Source organism: Hemicordylus capensis, chromosome 6 (genome assembly GCF_027244095.1).
Source record: "Hemicordylus capensis ecotype Gifberg chromosome 6, rHemCap1.1.pri, whole genome shotgun sequence".
Classification (NCBI taxonomy): domain Eukaryota; kingdom Metazoa; phylum Chordata; class Lepidosauria; order Squamata; family Cordylidae; genus Hemicordylus; species Hemicordylus capensis.
In genome coordinates, this window is record NC_069662.1 from 764,767 (window position 1) to 784,573 (window position 19,807).

The window sequence follows — 19,807 nt, forward strand, 5'->3', positions numbered from 1 at the left end:
GTCTATCGGCTTAGCAGTTTTGTCCTCAAGTATGCTTTCCATCAACTCACCTGGCACAGAAGTTAAGCTTCATTCAGTAACATGACTGGGTGAACCAGACGGGAAGTGCTTTGATGACACGGAAGTGCCCTATAAATGCTTGCTATTCTAGGCTTAACCCTAACCCTAACCCTAACCGGGGTGAAAACATCCCTGTTTAAAAAGACAGAAAACAGGGCCGTGACTGTTTTGAGGGGGCCAGCATGGCTGCGAAACATGGGCCCATCACCCGCCTGCTGCCGCTGATGGCGCTGGTGGGAAATGGGGAGCCGGAGCTGTGGGGAGCTGGCTTTGGGGCTTGCGGGTGATGACGGGGGCCTGGGCCGTGAGCAGAAAGGCCTGCAAGGCAAGGGGCCCACGCAAGGGAACTGTGGGGAAGGGGGCCACGCCCAGGGCCACGCCATGCCCAGGCATCTCTGATGAAGGGGGGGGGGTGGCTGCTCTGCGGAACTGTGGGCAATGGGGGAGGGTTTCCATGGCAACGGGGCCTTGCAGCGGAAGCCGGCCTGCCCTGAGTGGGAGAACCCCGGGCGGCTCAGCTGTGAGTGGGGCTCTTCTCCTTCCACGGGGTCCCGGAGCTCCACACAACCCACCGGGCACAGAACAAGCTCACTGCCCGGGTGGGGGGCGGGGGGGGGCGGGCCACAGGCCCAAGGAGGGCCATCCAGCCCAGCCTGCTGCCTCCCACAGTGGCCACCAGCTGCCTCTAGGGAGCCCACAGGCAAGAGGGGAGAAGGCAGGCCCTCTCTCTGCCTGCGGCGGCTGCTGCTGCTGCTGCTGCGGCTGACCCCCTGCCTCTGAGGCTGCAGGTGGCCTCTAGCCATCCGGCTCTAGTAGCCATGGATACTCTCCTCCATGGATCTGCCCAAGCCCCTTTTAAGGCCATCCAAGCTGGTGGCCGCCACCACATCCCGTGGCAGAGCATTCCATGGGTTAATTATGCGCTGTGTGAAAAAGGACTTCCTTTTGAGGGTCCTGGTTTTATTGGCCTTCCGTTTCATGGGCTGGCCCCTGGTTCTAGTGTGGTGAGAGAGGGAGAAAAGCTTCTCCCTGTCCGTTCTCTCTAAAATGGTAAAGTGTGCCGTGGAGTCAGTGTTGACTCCTGGCGCCCACAGAGCCCTGCGGCTGTCTTTGGTAGAATACAGGAGGGGTTGGCCATTGCCTCCTCCCGCGCAGTGTGAGATGATGATGGCTTTCAGTACCTTCCTATATCGCTGCTGCCCAATATACTACCAGTGGGGATTTGATCCGGCAACCTTCTGCTTGTTAGTCAAGCATTTCCCCACTGCGCCACTGAAGGTGACGCATTCTCTCTACTCCTTGCATCATTGTATACAGCTCTATCCTGTCTCCCTGTAGTCGCCTCTTTTCCAAACTAAAAAGCTATAGCCTTGCCTTGTAAGGAAGGTGCTCCAGGCCCCCTGATCGTCTTGGCTGCCCTCTTCTGCACCTTCTCCAGTTCTCCAGTGTCCTTCTTAAGATACGGTGACCAGAACTGCACGCAGTACTCCAGATGTGGTCACACCATAGATTTGTAGAAGGGCATTATAATATTAGCATTTTTCTTTTCCTTATTTTTCTTTTCCCTTCCTAATTCTCCCTAGCATGGAATTGGCCTTTTCCACAGCTTTTCCACTGAGTCGACACTTTGAACAAGCCGTCCACCACGACCTCAAGATCTCTCTTCTGGTCTTACTCAAAACCACAATACTAGAAGCCCAGTTAGAATATATCTTAAGCCCGGTAAAATTTATATACCACCATGGGATTGTTTTAATGAAAGGCGGTATATAAATTTAATAACAAATAAAAATAAATAAATAAAATATATACCAAAAAGGAGGACAGGTATCAATAAGTCTAGGACGATGACAGCATGGCTAACAGGTAAAGTCAAGAAAGCCATAAAGGAGAAGAACATAGGAAGCTGCCATATACTGAGTCAGACCATTAGTCTATCTAGCTCAGTATTGTCTTCACAGATTGGCAGCAGGTTCTCCAAGGTTGCAGGCTGGAATCTCTCTCAGCCCTTTCTTGGATATGCTGCCAGGGAGGGAGCTTGGAACCTTCTGCTCTTCCCAGAGCAGCTCCATCCCCTGAGGGGAATATCTTCCAGTGCTGCTCACACTTCTAGTTTCCCATTCATATACAACCAGGGCAGACCCTGCTTAGCTAAGGGGACAAGTCATGCTTGCTGCCATAAGACCAGCTCTCCTCTCCTAAGAAGACTTCCTTCTGACATTGGAAGGCATGCCCAAATGAAGAGAACAGAAAGGAACACAAACTTTGGCAAAATAAATGCAAGGTGAGGATAAGGGAGGCGCAAAGAGAGAGTTTGAGGAACGTTTAGCTAAAAGCATCAAGGGGAATAACAAAAACTTCTTTAAATACATCAGAAGCAGGAAACCTAGGGAGGCAGTTGGACCATTAAGACAGTGAGGGAGTGAAAGGGATTATTAAGGAGGATATGGAGGTTGCAGAGAAGCTAAATAAGTTCTAAATGAGTTGGTAGCTTAACTTCTGTTGCAGGCAAATTGATGGAAAGCATTCTCAAGGATAAAATTGTAAAGCACATAGACAGGCCCTGCTGGGGGAGAACCAGCATGGCTTCTGCAAAGGTAAATCTTGCCTCACCATCCTTTTGGGGGTGGATAGGGCCAGATACGGTGCCAGATTGTAGGGACAAATTACATATCTTTGCTAGGAGATTAACAGCTTAACATTTGACTTCCTTCAGAACTCTTGGGTGGATGCCATTTGGCCCTGGGGATTTCTTAATTTTTCATTTTTCAAGACAATTTAGAACATTCTCTCATGTCACTTCAAACTGGCCTAGTTCTTCAGCCTCCAAGCCTGAGAAGCTCAGTTCCAGTGAGGGAATATGGTCAGCATTTTCCATCGTGAAGACAGATGCAAAGAACTCATTCAGCTTCTCTGCAATCTCCTTATCTTCCTTAACAATCTCTTATCAGGCCCTCATCATATAAAGGTCCAACTGCCTCCCTGGCAGGTGTTCTGCTTCTAATATATTTAAATAAGTTTTTTTTAATTCCCCTTGACATTTCTAGCTATATGCTCCTCAAGCTCTCTTTTTGCATCCCTGATTGTCTCCTTGCATTTCTTTTGCCAGGGTTTATCTTCCTTTCTATTCTCTTCATTTGGGCAGGACTTCCATTTCCTGAAGGAAATCGTCTTCCCTTTTATAGCTTCCTTGACTCTACTTGTCAGCCACACTGGTGTCCTCCTGAACTGGATGGTACCTTTCCTCCTTCTTCGTATACATTCCAACTGAGCTTCTGTTATTGTGGCTTTAAATAAGTTCCCTGCTTTCTGGAGTGAGTTGACCCTCCTGACTTTCCCTTTCAGCTTCCTTTTTACCAGTCCCCTCATTTTTGGGAAGTTTCCTCTCAATCTGCCCCTCCTTGTTCTTTCTGTAGTTTGTACCCAGGAATAACAGAGTCCCACTGGTTCTCACCGTTCCACCAGGTTTCCATTATGCCCACGATATCGATGTTTTCATTAGCAACCAAGCACTCCAGCTCACCCATCTTGGCTCAGAGGCCTCTGGCATTTGTGCATAAACACCCATGTACCTTTGGGGTCAGGGGACTATCTTATTTTATGTGTTGTTTGATTGTCTATGTAAACCGCTTGGAGAACTTTGGTTGAAGAGTGGTATATAAATATCCATAGTAGTAGTAGTAGTAGTAGTAGTAGTAGTAATATACACTGAATCTCTTACCCGACATTGGCGTGTGCTATCTCCCTTATTGTCATTTGACCTTTTTGACCAGCTGTCCATCAGCTCTACTCCTGGTTCTACTCTGTCTCTTTCTGGTTTATCTTAAATTTTTGCATCCTTGCACCTTAGGGGATTTTGCTTGCCGAACCAAATACCACACAGTTCCTGTCGGCAATTCTTTTTAAAAGCTGTTCTGCGAACCTTTTGATTTTACAGTAAGTGCCATCAGTCTGGTTCCATCTTGGTTTAAGTGGAGCCCATCCCTTTTGTACAGGCTTTGCTTGCCCCTAAATGTATCCCAGTGATTCACAAATCTAAACGCCTCCTCCTGGCACCACCCTCTCATCCACGCATTGAGACCCCTCAGCTCCACCTGTCTCACTGACCCTGTGCATGGAACAGGTAGCATTTCTGAGAATGCTACCTTGAGGGTCCTGGACCAATATGCTACCCAGCAGCCTAAACTGGGCTTCCAGGACCTCCCGACTACATTTCCTAACATTGTTGGTGCCGATGTGCACCACAACAGCTGTCTCCTCCCCAGCACTGCCTAGGAGCCTGTCTAGACACCACATAATGTCTGCAAACCTTCGCACCAAGCAGGCAAGTCACCATGCCGTCTACATGCGGGTCACAAACCCATCTCTCCATGCCCCTAACTATTGAATCGCCCACTATGAGGAGGCCCCCAACCACCAGAGGAATATCCTCTGTTTGAGAGCTGAGGTGTAGCAGAGTTTGGTTGTTTCTGCTATCCATCTTGGCAGTCTTTGGGAAGAGCTCTCTTGGCCTCAAGAAGGTTCCCCATAAGTTATGAATAAAAATGTTTATCTTTTGCAGGAAAAGGGTGTGATTGGTACAGAAGGCCAGAGTGCGTCATACATCCAAAGCGTGGAGTGATCGTTCCTCTGGAGTCGAGGAAAGAAGGGAGAGAGAGTTCCCGGGCACAATGGAAGGTGGAGATGACACTGGGTAAGAAATGAACGTTGGGCCTGAGCACGACCTTCTCTCTATGAAAAGTGAGGTGAGGTGGATCTAATCAGAGAGCTCTGCAGTTGCCAATACTGCGGGCTGATGTTATGGTCACCAGGAAAGAGTCTGGGATCTACAGTGGCCGTGGGCTCAGGAGCTGTGGCCATGAGAGCACTCAGGACTAGAGACCCCATGATGGTGTCGCTTGTGCTGTGGAGCGTCTGGATGGGTGTCCATTTCCTCTGAGGAACTGCTGCACCACGGGCCGAGTAAAGAGGGAAGAGGTGTCGTGTCTCGGCCTGTGCACTGTAAAGGCTGCTAGGTGTACTCGTGACGAGGTCAAGGTTAGTCCTTTCTCCTTTAACGGAAGAGCTTCTCTTATTGGAGGCCACAGAGCTTGAGAAAGTTGAAGGCCTTGAGATGTGGCAAAGGTGTTCTATTTGCATAGAATTGTATTCTAGAAGGTTTCCTGGAAGCTACAAGGACTTTGGCGCCATGTCCAGCAAATTTGCCAAGCCGGAAGAGAAAGTGTGGATAGAGAAGAGCGCCATCCTGTTAGGTTAACAAATCAGGTCTGGGAGTGAGGCGGACATGACTCCCCTTGGATAGTTGGAGGAGGAGGAGGAGGAGGGGAGGGGGAAGCAACGCCACCATGGGGTGTCTAGAACGCAATTTGCTCTGTCTGCCTGAATTTTCTGAAGGACACATGGGAGGAGCAGAATCAATGGAAACAGGTAGGTGAGTTTGCACTCCCCGCCCCCCCCCCCCACGTGTATCTGGAAGATATCTCCCCACCATGGTCCACCCTGGAACAAAAGAGGAGAGCTGGTCTGGTGGGAGCAAGCATGACTTGTCCCCTTAGCTAAGCAGGGTCTGCCCTGGTTGCTTATGAATGGGAGACTAGGAGTGTGAGCAGCACTGGCAGAGATTCCCCTCAGGGGAGGGAGCTGCTCTGGGAAGAGCAGAAGGTTCCAAGTTCCTTCTGTTGAGGACGGTCCACCTCAACATATCAGAACCAGAGGTACCAACTCAGAAGTATGTAGAATATAGGCCTGTGTCTGACTCCTGCCTGCAGCCTTGGAGAAGCCGTTGCCAGTCTGGGAAAACAATACTGAGCTTGATGGACCTATGGTCTGACTCAGTAGAGAGCAGCTTCCTATGTAGAAGAGGTGGCTCTTGCCATGTTCATAGATGGGATGTATGAAGATGGGAAGATCTTGTTGGCACTGCTCCAAGTCCAGAATTGCAGGGCTAAATGTAGGAAGGCTTGAGATCGAGTCCTGCCCTGTCTCTTAATGAATGCTGCTTTCATTGTGATATTGTCGGTGAGGATGGGGACATGGGATTAATGTATGATGGGAAGAAAACCCTTCAGGGCTTTAAAGACTACTAGAAGTTTGAGATCGGTCATGTGGTGCAGGGATGCTGCATGAGAACAATGACCTCTGAGGCAAAAGCCGCCTAGATGCTGTGCTCTGTGTCCATTGTTATGAAAAACTGAGAACAAACTGAGCTGAATCCAAGCAAGACGGAGGTACTCATTATGGGAAGTCGAGACTTAGGAAGTGGTTTAGATTTACCTGTTCTGGATGAGGTGGACTCTGGAACGCACGCTTCCTAGTGAAATTACAGTTTCCTCTTCTCTGAATTTTATTAAGGACCTAAAAACATACCTGTTTAGTCAGGCGTTTAGTTTATACAGTAGTTTTAAAGCTTTGATTTTAGAGTTTAACTTGTATTTTAAATTGTTTTAATTATGTTAATGTTTTAATGGTTTTATATTGTGAACCGCTCAGGGACCTTTTTGTATGGGGCGGTATATAAATGTACTAAATAATATAAATAAATAAATCAAATGACAAAGCATGGAATGGGTCATTGGAATGGCATAGTGGTGGAGAAATTATTGGGGTGTGTCCATCACATGCTGTGGTAGCTAGTGAGTGCAGGTGAGGACTGAAGACATCCAGGAACTAGCACTGGGAGGACTCGTATCCAGAGGCAAGCATGGGGTAGGACTGCCATGGGGGAGGCTGTAAGGTTTAGAAGGTGCTGAAGGGAGTTGTAGAGCCTCACTGCGTCCGTAGAAACGTTCCATATGCGGTCCCCTGGACAGAAAATGCCCCAATTTGTATCTCAGACAATTCCTAGAAAAGTTAGATTCCAGGCAGGGGTCAGATGGGATTTCAACTAGTTAATCTGGAGCCCGAGGTCCTCCAGGAGAGGGATCCTGCTGGCCTTTACTTGAGCTTTGGCTGGGGACACAATGAGCTAACTGACCCCCAAAGGAAAGATCTGCATGCCTTGTTGCTGGAGGCAGGCTATCACAACAGTCATGCATGTGGGGAGAGGCCAGAAGGTAAAGCCTTGAACTGGCAAACTGGGAGCCAGCTGGGAAGGGAAGGAATTTCCTGTGCTGTTCATGGATGGGGATATGGTAACAGCATATTTTAAGGCTAGGGATGCCAACCACAAGCCTTTGCATAGGAAGGAGAGAATGAGAACGATAGTGACCATCTGGAAACTTCTGTATCATTCAAAGGTGTTCAGATTGCAGAGGTCTAGAATTTGGCAAAACCCACCGCCCCTCTTGGGCACTGTGAAATATGGGGAATAGAATCTGGAACTGAGGTCACTCTGTAGGCACCAATGGCATCTTTGTCGAGGAGGGGAGCAACCTCCCAAAGGAGGTGGGTTACTCATGAACTCTAAAGCATAGCCTGATCTTATGGTGGTGAGCAATCAAGAGTCTGCCATGATGGTTTCATCCTAGGCTTCCAAATAGGCTTCCGCAATCTTGTCCCCACAGAGGCGAAGATGGAGTCGTGTTCTCAGTGTACGTACGAGGACAGCTTTGGCTTAGGTTGGTTGGCTTTGGTTGAGGAGGGATTCTTGTGTAGCATCATCATCATCATCATCATCATCATCATCATCATCATCATCATTAATTCTATACTGCCCTTCCAAAAATGGCTCAGGGTGGTTCACACAGATAGATAGATAAACAAACAAACAAACAAACAAACAAACAAATAAATAAATAAATAAATAAGAAAGATGGATGGCGAGTGAAAGGAATGGCCAGAAGCCTGTGACTGAGAGGAGGACTTTGACCTGGAAGAACGGGTCCGTTAGGCAGGTCAGTTAGAATGAGAGGAGGAGGCAGACCAGCTCGTCGATTTTGCAGGGTTTTAAAATGTGTGGACCTTTTCTATCATCCCATCTGTGTGGGCTCCAAAGAGCTCTTTTCCATCAAAGGTCAGGTCCTCAATCCTGAAACAAGCTTCTGGTGTGAGTCCAGGAGAGTGGAGCCGGGCATGGCAATGCAGGGCAATGGAACCAATCCTGGTAGCACCATCAGTGCAATGTCTGGCAGCATGAAACTGCTGCTTCCCCCTGCGGAATGCCTCTCTCTGGAAAGTGGCGGGCGGGGTGGCTTCTCTTTTGTCATGAGGTAGAAGTCCCAAGAGCGGGGAAATTTCCCCCACAAGGAAGTGGGTATAATGACTCATGCAGGCCTGGTAATTCGCAACCTTGAGCAGTAAAGCAGAGGAGAAGCGTCTACCAATGGGATCTCGTTTGCATCCCTCCTCAGGGTCCAGTTGAGAGATCTGGATTGTGCTTCTTCAGCCATGAAGGAATTTGGGGTGGCATTTGCAGTCATCAAGTTGTCCTCTGAACAAGCTCTCTGGACATCTTGCTGTTGGTGGGGCTGAGGAAGGTTTGTCCCACAGCTCCAAGTAACTTCTGGCAGAGCTGAAATCACTGAGAGGGCCACAGGGGAGTGAGGTGTTGGCTCAGTCAGGCCAAAGATGGAGTCTGTAGGCTTTTTCTGAGGCTGCTGTCTTTGCAGTCCCAAGAAGGTCACCATACTTGCCATGAGTTCCAAATAAATCTTCAGGTCTTCTGAAGGAAAACCTGGTTCAGGGTCTGCCTGCCACCCAGTCTGGTGGGAAGGAGCCTGATGAGTTTTCTGCTGATGGGAGCTCAGTTTCTGACCCTGGAACGGCATCATCTGGATGGTCTGGTGGTAAGCTTTCCCCCATGTCTTCAGACTGGGGAGGCAGGTGTGTGGTTTGTATGAGGTGAGCCAGAGCTGACTGAGACCCAGCTGGGGTTGGGTGGTTTGGGGCCCTGCACCAAAGCAACGCATGTCTCCATTGATGGTGGAGCCCTTGATTGGGATGGAGATTGTCTAACTCAGGGGTTCCCAACCTGTGGTACTCCAGATGCTGCTGAACTACATGTGCATGTGCAGAGGCCATGTGCATGCCGCTGGCACATGAGGGCAGCTGGTGGGGGGGGGAACGCTGCTGGCATGCACAATAAATTGTAGCTGGGCAGGATGGGAGTTGTAGTTCAGCAACATCTGGAGTACCACAGGTTAGGAACCCCTGGTCTAACTCAGTAGGATGAAGAGTTGCACTCTGGGGTTCTAGATTGCCTATAAGGAAAGCAGGGCCAGCAATAATGATTGATTGATTGATTGATATTATTTTTCACATTAATATCACCCCATATACAAATCTCTGAGTGGTTTACAGATTAGAAACATAAACAACAATTAAAACAATAGATCATTTCAAACAATTTGAACTAACAATCAATAATACTTCAAAACATTATGAACTAGAAGTATGATAAAATAGGTGTATCTTCAGACATAGCTTAAAAACAGCCAGAGATGGGGAGGTTCTGGTTTTGTTTGGGAGTGTGTTTCAGAGCCATGGGGCAACCCTAGAGAAACCGACCTGGTTTTGGGTCTCCGCCAAGCAAGCCAGTGGAAACCTCAACCAGACCTCCCCCAATGATCTTAATAGGCGGGAAAATCCATGAAGAAGAAGGCGCTCTCTTAAATCATAGGAGTGGGACCTCAAAATCAGTCTTCAGTCTTGTCATGGCAATCTTAACCTGAAGTGGGATCTGGAATGATGTCGTTGATGATGTTGAGTTTCAGTTCCGTACCAAGGGGCAGGATCAGTATTGGTAATTCAAGGTAGATGTCAGGAGATCTATTCAGCCGGCGAAACCAGGGATTGAGGAAGCAGCAGTGTTTTCCTCTTTGGAATAAGAGGGAGAGGCGTAGCCAGAACTGGTTCCAGTGATAGGAGCGGGTCGACGAGTCTTCTTCTCCTCTTTCTGTTGCAGTCCTTCTGACGGGAGCAGAAGCTTCTTCTTCTTTTTGGGTATCAAAGACGAAGATGAGGGAGCCGGAGAGGAGAGCTGCGATACACAATCTCTGTGTGACAAGAGTGAAGGTAAGGGTGCTGGCCCCCGTGGGGAATCCCCTGGGAGTGGGTCGGAGGGTCAGTCAGTACCAATGCAGTAGGGGAGGCCGTGTCCGTGGCTGTAGCTTGGGCTCTTTCCCAGAGAAGGGAATGGAGGCGGGAGGCCCTCTTCCTCCTGGGCTGCAGGCGAGGCAGCTGGTCTCAACTCTGAGTCTCCTCAAGGCACAACCGGCGGCAGCAGCGCTGATGATGCCCACCTGATGAAGGGAGCTTGGCCCCACACCTAGTGCTGCTGCAGCAGCAGCAGCACTTAAAAGAATGTGGGGAAATGAAACACACAGGCTGAATGGTGGGGGGGGGGGCTGTGTGGACTGGGGGGGCAAATTTGATAAGAAATAGTATGTTTGTCTGCCCCACAATCACAGCAACAGGGGTAGGAGTTTTTACAGTTTGTTTTTAATGGACAAAGAGCCCTCAGAGTTCTGGGGAATGATGGGTACTGGCGGCACAGGGCTTGGGGGGCAGCCAGAGCCAACCCCCAACCTCCGTGCCACCAGCCCGGCCACCAGCCTCTTCCACCAGCCCCAGATTTGCTGTGCTGTGTCCTGGAGGGGCTGCCAGCACGGGTTCCCCCCACAAGGCCTCCTGTGTACCATAAGTGGGAGACATTCCACTGGTTACGTTTTCACCCCACCATGCTGGGGAAACTGGGTTTCGTTCTTGCCCTTGTTCCGCCCTCTTTTGCCTCACGCGAGGAGGCCACAGCCTTCACCCCGGTCGTCCTCCAGTCCCTATACCTCCGTCAGTCTCCCCCATCTTGGCTCAGGGAGAGGCCCGAGGAGAGAAGAAACCTCCATGAAGAAGGAGGGGGCTGGAGGTGGGCCTGCCTCCCTGGGCGGAGACGCTTTCTTTGGGTCTCTCATAGACAGCAGGCAAGTTAGTGAGGAGCAGGAGACATGGCAACCCTGTTTAAAACACAACTGCAAGCAGGCAGGGCCCAGGAGGAGGAGGAAGAGGAGGAGGAGGAGGAGGAGGAGGAGGAGGGAGCAAAATGGAGGCAGTGGTGGCGGCCACGTGGGGAAGAATACGTGACTCTCTCGGGCTTGATGTAACTGAGGAAGGTGTCTGTGGTTTTCAGAGCTGCTTCACACGCATGCACAGTTGTGGGTTCTTGCTGCTGCTCTGTGTAGAGAAGTGGAGCCGAGAAGTGGCTGGCTGTTCCTTAGGCCCACCAGATGGCGCCCTGCACTGGACCTGCTCCATCTCCTCCTCCTCCTCCTCCTCTGTCCCCCTGCCAGACAAGTCTGCATTCCACCCCTGAAACTCCATGCGGCCCCAGTCGGTCCTGGGCAGAGAAGGACAAGCCAGGGAACCCCACCCCAGTGACCTTTGCCTGGAGGTCTTCTGGAAGAGCCTGCCAAGGAAGCCACAGAGATCCGCCTCCTCTGCCCAGGCAGGGAAGGAGCCCAGGAGCGGCTCAGGCCCTCCGCCTCTTGCATGGTGGCAGCACCCACCTCTGAGAAGAACCCAGGGCAGAGGCAGAGTCCCAGCTGCTGGTGGGCTCCTGGGCAGGGGACAACATTGGCCTCCTGGAGGACCCAGTGGCACCCTGGACCGGGCTCCTCCTCGGCTCCCCTCTCTTCCAAAGCCACCTCCCGCAACTTTGCTGGCCTCTCATTTCTTTGCAAGGCTTCAGTGGTGCCTTTCTAACAGGCCGAACTGCATCAGGTGCAGCTTCTCCATGAGTGGCATCGCCCGCTTCATTCCTGCCAGAGGAAGCCAGTGGTGGGCAGATGCAGCTCCTCTCCCCAAATCTGGACTCTTCTCTGCCGGCCCCCACCGCAAGGCGCAGGAGCCTTGGCTGAGCTCAGACCTGACGGGCCCAAGCCCCCTCCTCCACCCTGTGCACCCGGAGGGTTTGGAGCAGGCCTGCTCCTTCAAAAGCATGCAGCTTCAGCTAAGGTTACAGCCTCGTCCTTTAAGCGGCTGCTTGGAATGGACCCTTTGACCTTTCGCAGGGGCTAAATTTAGGCCAAGACTTTAGTGGCAGGGCTGGAGCGAGCAGGGACCGTCTGCAAGTATCCAGCCTCTTTGCAAAGGAGTGGTGCCTTCCACCTCCACCCCATCCCCCCCCCGCCCCTGCCCCAGCAGCAGCAGCAGCCCACATAGGCAGAGGTGAGGGCAGGGCATCCCAGCCTTGAGGCTCTTCCCAAAGGACTCCCTCTGCTCCAGGGGCGACTGGGAGTCGGGCAGGGCAGTGCTGTGCTTGGAGGGGACCAGCCCCGCCCTCCCTGCAGCCTCAGTTCCCCAGCCGGTGAAATCGGAACAGTGTGGGATGTGATGCTTCCCAGGCTGGGTAGCAAAAAGCGGGTGGCGCTGATATTAGAAGTCTCGGAGTGGTCCCAAGGTGCTTGGTCCCATGCAAGGGAGGGTCAACCCGAACCCGAACCCAGCACAATGTACGGACTACACGGCCCCTGGCTCAGTGGCTTTAAAAGGGATTGGGCAAATGTATGCAGGAGGGGGAGCGGGAGGGTCTAGCAAAGACTACTAGCCAGGATGGCTACATGGAGCCTCCATGCTCACAGGCAGTCTACCCCTCCGTTCCAAATACCAGGAGGTGGGCTTTGGCCCTGCCTAGATCCCTGCAGGCCCACACGGAGGAGGGGGCCGGGCGGTTCAGTGCCTGCCCATGAGATGCTGCTGGGTGCTGCGCTCCCATGTCCCGATCCCAGGCTGAACGTGGACACACACACACACACACTCCTCCGCAGGCCAAATCCGGCGGGGCGCCTTTGGCTTCTCTCTCTCTCCCCCCCTCCATCCCGACCTGCCCGGGCGGCTGGAATGAGAGGCGCGCAGCCTGCAGACTGGCCATTCCGCAGGTGCAGCCGTGCACATGGCTCTCCGGAATGCCGGGGCGGGATCATCGGGGTGGCCGGAGGGGAGCCACCGGTCGGAGCGCCTGCCGCCCGGGGTGAGCCTCCTGCCGGAGCGCCCTCCTCCTCCTCCTCCAGCCGCTGGGAAGAAACGCCCGGCGGCGCGGCCAACAGCGGGGCGCCCCCCCCGCCCCCTGAGAGCCCCCCCCCGAGCGGGCTGGCGGCGTCGGGGAGGGCGGCGGGCGGCGGGGCTTGCCACTTGCAGACGGCCCCTGGCTGCCGCCGAGCAGCCAGGGGGCGGGGCTGGCTGCCTGCCTGCGGGGACCCCGCTATAAAGACTCGGCCGGCCCGGGCGGGGGGGCACTGTCCGCAGCAGCTCCCCGCGACAGCCGCCGCCTCCGCGCCCCGCGCCAGCCCCAGCCAGCCCAGCAGTGAGTGAGCGCCAGGCAGGCAGGCAGGCGGGGGCGCCCGGGGCCCTGCCTGCCTGCCTGCCTGCCTGCCTGCAGTGCCAGCCGGCGGGCGAGGGTGTGCTGGGGGGGAGGAGGGCGGGCGGAGGGCGCTCGCGTGCCGCCCAGACTTGCCTCGCCGCCCCTGCCAGCTCGCGGCGCGGGGCCGGAACTTGGGCGGGGGGGCACTCCGGGCACGATCCGGGTGTTGCATCGCGCATTGGAGCTTCTCCCCGCGGTACCCAACTCCCCTTTGGGCCTCGGTTTGGGGGCAGACCAGGATGCCCCCCCCCGCCCGGTCAGGCGCAGACAGACAGTCTTTGGCCCCTCGCCTTCCCCCGGTGCGGCGAGGCCCGCCGCTGCTGCTGCGCCCGGCCCGCCCGGGGAGGCAGCCGGGACTAGGAAGCTGGCGGGCCTCGCAGCTGCTGCCCCCGCAGGACCCGGGCAGCACGCGGTGTTTCCTTCGCAGGCGGCGGGGGGCACCAGAAGAAACATGGAAGGGGCACAGAAGGGGCGCCGTGCGCTTATGGGGTGGGCGAGCTGGGACCCACACCCACACAATAGTTCTGAAACAAAGATGGGGGCTTGGGGGCAAGCCACTTGGGGGGGTGTTTGCCCGCCCATGCCCCCCCCCCCGCCACCCTCAGGTGCAGGATTTTCAAGACTCTTCCCATGTGTGCGATTAGCCACTTCAGCTACTCCAGCCCCCCAACTGTGGCGGGGGGAGGTGTGTGGGGAGGAGGTGCAGTGAAGCCTTTCTCAATGTGCAGCAGTGTTTTGCCTTGGGGAGGGCTGCAGGCCAGGCTGGCAGGGGGGCACAAGCAAGCAGGCTACCTGGGGGTCCTGGGTCCGGGCTGGCCGGCCAGGCAGCCTCCCTCCCTGGGTGGGCCAGCCACACGTTGTCGTCTCCCCTGATCAGCCTGGCATGTCCCTTGCTGGCCGTGGGGTGGGGAAAGTGCCTAGAGCAGAGGGTGGCTATTTTTATCCTCGCAGGCAGGCAGCGGCCCCTTCCCTGCCTCCTCCAGCCCAGCCACCTTCCCCTCGCCTGGAAGCCCAGGAGGGGAGCTGGTCTTGCCGTCCCAAGCATGAACTTGGCTAAGCAGGATCCACGACATGTGTGAGCATTGGAAGATCTCCCGCCGGGGAAGGGGCCGCTCTGGGAAAAGCATCCGAAGAAGGTCCCAGGTTCCCTCCCTGGCAGCATCTCCAGACAGGGCTGAGAGAGACTCCTGCCTGCAACTTGGAGAAGATGCTGCCAGTCTGGGTAGACAAGGCTGAGCCGGATGGACCAAGGCCCTGATTTCAGTAGCAGGCAACTTCCTGTGTGCTTTGAGCAGGCTCTGGCTGGTCCAGACCCAACAGAGAGCCCAGCCTGTGACTCCCCCCCCCCGCCTCCTCCTCCCTGCCCCCCCCGCAGGGCTCCCCTCCCACTCCCCTCGTATGCTGCACTGCAGCTAGCCCTGCCTCGCCTCTGCCCTCCATTTGCAACTGTAGGCTCCTCAGGGCTGAGGGCAGTCTTCTTGCCAGATCCTGGGGGGGGGGCTGAGCTCCCGCTGACCGCCGGCATCTCTGTCCCACCACAGGCATGTCTATCCAGAAGATCCACGCCCGCGAGATCCTGGACTCTCGGGGGAACCCGACGGTGGAGGTTGACTTGCACACCGCCAAGGGTGAGCCGCAGGAAGGGCCAGGCAGGTGGGCGGGGGGGGGGGGCTGGCGAGACGGGGCCTCCTGCTGAGCCTCTCCCCCCTCCTGCAGGCCGCTTCCGTGCTGCGGTGCCCAGCGGGGCCTCCACAGGCATCTACGAGGCCCTGGAGCTCCGGGATGGAGACAAGGCCAGGTACCTGGGCAAAGGTGAGGCGTGCCAGGTCTGGGGCCACAGGGGGCTGGGAGGGAGCCCAATCCACCAAGATGGGGCTGGTGCAGCATCTCCAAGGGCAGGGCTGGGACTACCCGGAGGAGCAGGAGGAGGAGGAGGAGGAGCAGCCACCCTGCCTTCTGAGCTCCTGGGCCCAGTCAGCAGAGGAAAGGCCTGGGGGCTCATCGCCTGGGAGGGAAGAGCAGAGGCTGAGCAGTCTGCCTGCTGCTGGGGAGTAAACGCAGGGAGGGGCTTCTGTCTGCAGCCCCCCACCGAGGGCTTTCTGGAGGGAGCACCAGGTGGGCCATTTTTCTGAAACCGGCTGCTGCACTCTGCTGATGCTCTGATGCTAACCTCCCCATCTGCCATGCAGGGGTGCTGAAAGCCGTGGAACACATCAACAAGACCATTGCCCCTGCCCTACTTGAGAAGGTGAGAGGGAGGGGCCAGGGATCGGGGCCAGAGGAGACCCCGCAGGCAGCAGCAGCCCTCCTTGGCCAGGGCTGTGGCTCTGCAAGGGAGAATCTGGGCTCAGGGATGCCTGTAAGCCATAAAACCCCAGATCTGGAAGGGACCCTCCGAGGCCGACAGGCCCACCCCCTCCTGCCCCCCACAGCCAGCTCAGCCCCCCATTCAGCAGAGTAGGCCCGCTGCAGGGCCACCTAGTCCCAGGGGATTCAAGCCAACCAGCCAAGCCACCCCTCGCAGGGGAAGAAGGCAACACATCTCTGGGAACACAGACCAAGCTGGCCTGGGTGGGATGGGGGGCTGACCCCCAGCATGCTTTGAGAGAATCGCTCCGAGGTAGGTTTATCTGGTAGAATGTCACTCCCCTGCACCAAGGTCTGGGGGCTTGTTGTGAGTGCTGGTCAGGGGAAAGCACTCTGTACATGCTCATCGGCCCTGCCATCTTTATGCTGGGTAAATGATTAATTTCAACCCAGCCACGGCCCTGGAAACGGCTGCACTCCTAATACTCCTCAGGAGGAGGAGATGAGCAGGCTGGAGCTGCCGAGAAGTGGGCAGGGCTGGACCCAAGGCATGGGGCCATCTCTGCCTCCTCTGGGGCTCAGCAAAGCATGCTGGGAGGCAAGACTCCCGACTCCCTCGGGCTGGGGAGGAGCAGTGCACCCTAGAGCCAGGTGCAGGGAGGGTGCTGGGCAGCTGAGCCCAGCACTCTTTGCCTTGAGGGTTTGGGAGAGGGAGGGACCTCCTGGGGCGCCTGGCCATGTGACCCAGAAGCCCTCCTGGGTTGGATTCTGTGCTGGGGTCCAGCGCTCTCAGTGGAGGCCTTCTGGGAAAACAAGCCACCTCCTTCCTCTTCCCTTTGTCTTGCACCCCTTAGAAATTCAGCGTGGTTGAGCAAGAGAAAATTGACAAGTTCATGATTGACTTGGATGGAACCGAGAACAAATGTAAGTGCCGCCTTTGCTGGGCCTGGGCGTCCCGTCGGCTGCCTCCAGGCTCCTCACGGCTGCTCTTTCTCCCCTTTGCAGCCAAGTTTGGGGCCAACGCCATCCTGGGGGTCTCCCTGGCCGTGTGCAAGGCTGGCGCGGCTGAGAAAGGGGTCCCCCTCTACCGCCACATCGCGGACCTGGCTGGGAACGCCAACCTCATCCTGCCTGTGCCAGTCAGTGATGCGAAGTGGGGCAGGGGAGGGGGCAGGGGGGGAGGCAGGGCCTGCCTCCCTAGAGCGGGGGCTAGGGGTGGCTGGGGCAGGGCGGGCAGAGCTCCCGCGTCAGACGCTCTCCCCCCCACCCCCCCGCAGGCTTTCAACGTGATCAACGGGGGCTCCCACGCAGGGAACAAGCTGGCCATGCAAGAGTTCATGATCCTGCCCGTGGGAGCAACCAACTTCAAGGAGGCCATGAGGATTGGGGCCGAAGTCTACCACAACCTGAAAGCCGTCATCAAGAGCAAATACGGGAAAGACGCCACCAACGTGGGGGACGAGGGAGGCTTTGCCCCCAACATCCTGGAGAACAACGAAGGTACTGAAGGGCACCTCTGGACCACGGAGGAGGAGGCCCCGCTGCTGGGCGGCTACTTTTAGCCCAGAGTGGGGGTGGGTTTTGCGTTTCACGCCAGCCTCTCCCTCCATCGGAGCCCACCTTGGCCTTTACAGGCTGGAGCCAGAATTAGCTGAGAGGCTGTAACTGGAGCCCGCCCAGGAAAAGGCCAAAGGAGCCTCTGGGCGGCTGGAAGGATCCTGTGCCCTCTGGAAAGAGCGAGGGAGCCAGCAGAGGCTCGCAGGGAAGGCGGGCGCTCCTAGATCTCTAGAACTGTGTGTGTGATGAGGGGGATGCGCGATCGTCCACGGAGGACGCAAGGCCATGCCCTCACTGGGGTCAGCCGGTCTTTAAAGTGCAGGGTGCAGGCTTCCAAGTCACACAACCCTCCACTGCAGACTTCCCTCGTTGGGCAGGACATCTAGTCCACCCCCCAGCTCAGTGCAGGAATACAGAATCCCTGACCGATGCCTGCCCAGCCTCCCTCTGAAAACCTCGGGGAAAGGGAACAGACGTTGGGGGCTGGCTGCCTCTGAAGAGCAGAAGAGAGGCTTCCAAGCCCAACGAGTCTCCTGCCCCCTGAAGGCCACATCCAGAGGAGCTGCAGGGCTTCTTTGGCCTGCTGCAGAAATGCTGCTGCTGCTGCTGCTTCTCGGGTAGGGCGGGGTGTGGGTGGCTCTTCCTAGCCGCAAGGCCGCCCTCGCCTCGTTCTTCACGCTCTTCTCCCCCACAGCTTTGGAGCTGCTGAAGTCTGCCATCGAGAAGGCCGGCTACCCCGACAAGGTGGTCATTGGCATGGATGTGGCTGCCTCCGAGTTCTTCCGGCAGGGGAAGTACGACCTGGACTTCAAGTCTCCCGACGACCCCAACCGCTACATCTCAGGAGATAAGCTGGGAGAGCTTTACCAGAGCTTCATCAAGAACTACCCTGGTGAGGGCCGGGGCCCAGCTGGTTCTCCGTGGGCAGCCCAGCGCAGCGGGCGATGAAGGCTCACCTCTCAGCGTGGCAGTGGCCCCCGCCCAGGACTGGGAACGCTGCCTGCAAGGAGGCAGCGGGGGGGATCTGGGGAGGGGGCTGGCTGGCTGGCTGTGGGGCCCACCCAACTCTCCCTCTCCCTCCCCTGCCCCAGTGGTGTCCATCGAGGACCCCTTTGACCAGGATGACTGGGAGACCTGGAAGAAGTTCCTGACGCAGGTGCAGATCCAGATTGTGGGGGACGACCTGACCGTCACCAACCCCAAGCGCATCCAGAAGGCCGTGGAGCAGAAGGCCTGCAACTGCCTGCTGCTGAAGGTCAACCAGATCGGCTCCGTCACGGAGTCCATCCAGGCGTGAGTCTCTTGCGGGGAGAGCCGCCAGGGCAAACAACTTAGTGCCAGCTGGGGTGAGGCTCCTTGGCCACCAGTGCATGCTGGTGGGCAAGTGGCCCGGCCCCCTAACATGGGGGTGAGACTGGATGGCCTTTGGGGACCCCCATTGAAGACTGCAACCTCCCTCCTGTTCTTTTTCAGCTGCAAACTGGCTCAGTCCAACGGCTGGGGTGTCATGGTGAGCCACCGCTCTGGAGAGACAGAGGACACCTTCATCGCTGACTTGGTGGTGGGGCTCTGCACGGGACAGGTGAGTGGCGGGCCAGTCCAGCTGCCCCACCCCCTGCCTCCTGCCCACCCCGCCTCTAACACCTGTTGGTGCCCTTTTGCAGATCAAAACCGGAGCTCCCTGCCGCTCAGAACGCCTGTCCAAATACAACCAGCTGATGAGGTGAGTGGAGAAGATGGCCCCCTCTCTTCTGAGGGGCAGCCGGCGGGTGGGGGAAGGAACTTCTCCTGCCCCGCAGCTCAGCACTGGCGCTCTGTTTAAGAGCCCCCCCCCTCTCTCCCTCTCCCTGCAGGATCGAGGAAGAACTGGGAGATAAAGCACAATTTGCCGGGCGCAAATTCCGGAACCCTCAGGCCAAGTAAAAGATGCCTCGGACTCCCAGCCCCACCTGGGGAGGCCCATCCCACCCGCCCCTTCCCAGATGCTGTGCTGCCTCCTAGCCAGGAGCCCCTTCCCACTCTTGGCTGGAGCCCGTTGGATTTCTCCCATCCAGATCTTGTATCCCTGCAGAGCCCCCCCCCCCACTCGGGGCACTGAATAAAGAGGCAGCTGTGCCAGAGTAACCCACGGAGCGTGGTCATTTGATGGGGGGGGGCGGATAAGCAAGGCCCCATCCTGTGCCCCAGCCACCCTGCAAGGCTGGCCAAGGACTCTGCCCCTTTCCAAACCGCTGCCTCTCTCCTGCACAGCTCCTCTTGCCTCTGAGGTGGCCAGGCAGGAAACGGTGGGGGGTGGGCTAGGCTTCTAGGGCCTGGGCACTCCCAGGAAAGGGCCAGGTCTGTTGTTTGTGACCAGGGGTGAGCAGGGGGTCGCCTGCAGCTCACAGCAGAGCCTCACTGGCAAGGCCCCTGGCTGAAGCTCGAGGCAGGCAGACCCCTCCCCCTGCAGGCTGGCCCCAGATGGGACCCCAAAGGCCCGTCTCCCTCCTTCGGAGGGGCTGCCAGAGTCCTTTCCTTTGGGTTGCGCTCTAGGGCTGGGAGAGAAAGGCATCCCCCCCCAGGGAAGTCCGCTGGGGGTGTCGTGTAGCCCCCTTT

General features: G+C 56.2%; 1 protein-coding gene across 2 annotated transcripts; it reads left to right on the forward strand.

Moving 5' to 3' along the window:
• Positions 1 to 488: 488 nt before the first annotated feature.
• ENO3 (enolase 3) lies at positions 489 to 19,336 on the forward strand. 2 transcript variants are annotated; one of them, XM_053259500.1, is made up of 14 exons: positions 489 to 580; positions 4,622 to 4,753; positions 9,902 to 10,011; positions 14,890 to 14,976; positions 15,065 to 15,160; positions 15,538 to 15,596; positions 16,510 to 16,579; positions 16,661 to 16,794; positions 16,933 to 17,155; positions 17,907 to 18,104; positions 18,304 to 18,505; positions 18,686 to 18,794; positions 18,877 to 18,935; positions 19,066 to 19,336. In XM_053259500.1, the coding sequence occupies exons 2-14, from the start codon at positions 4,731 to 4,733 to the stop codon at positions 19,133 to 19,135; spliced, it is 1,440 nt and encodes a 479-aa protein (XP_053115475.1). In that variant the 5' UTR covers positions 489 to 580; positions 4,622 to 4,730; the 3' UTR covers positions 19,136 to 19,336. The 2 variants fall into 2 exon arrangements, with proteins under 2 accessions (XP_053115475.1, XP_053115476.1); XM_053259501.1 differs by lacking the exons at positions 489 to 580; positions 4,622 to 4,753; positions 9,902 to 10,011 and adding an exon at positions 13,138 to 13,291.
• The last annotated feature ends 471 nt before the right edge of the window (positions 19,337 to 19,807 follow it).

Coding starts and splice junctions, on each gene's coding strand:
- ENO3 (XM_053259500.1), top strand. CDS start 4,731: ATGGAAGGTGGAGATGACACTGG. Junction 16,580..16,660: donor GGATGGAACCGAGAACAAAT/GTAAGTGCCGCC, acceptor TCCCCTTTGCAG/CCAAGTTTGGGGCCAACGCC. Junction 17,156..17,906: donor CATCCTGGAGAACAACGAAG/GTACTGAAGGGC, acceptor TCTCCCCCACAG/CTTTGGAGCTGCTGAAGTCT.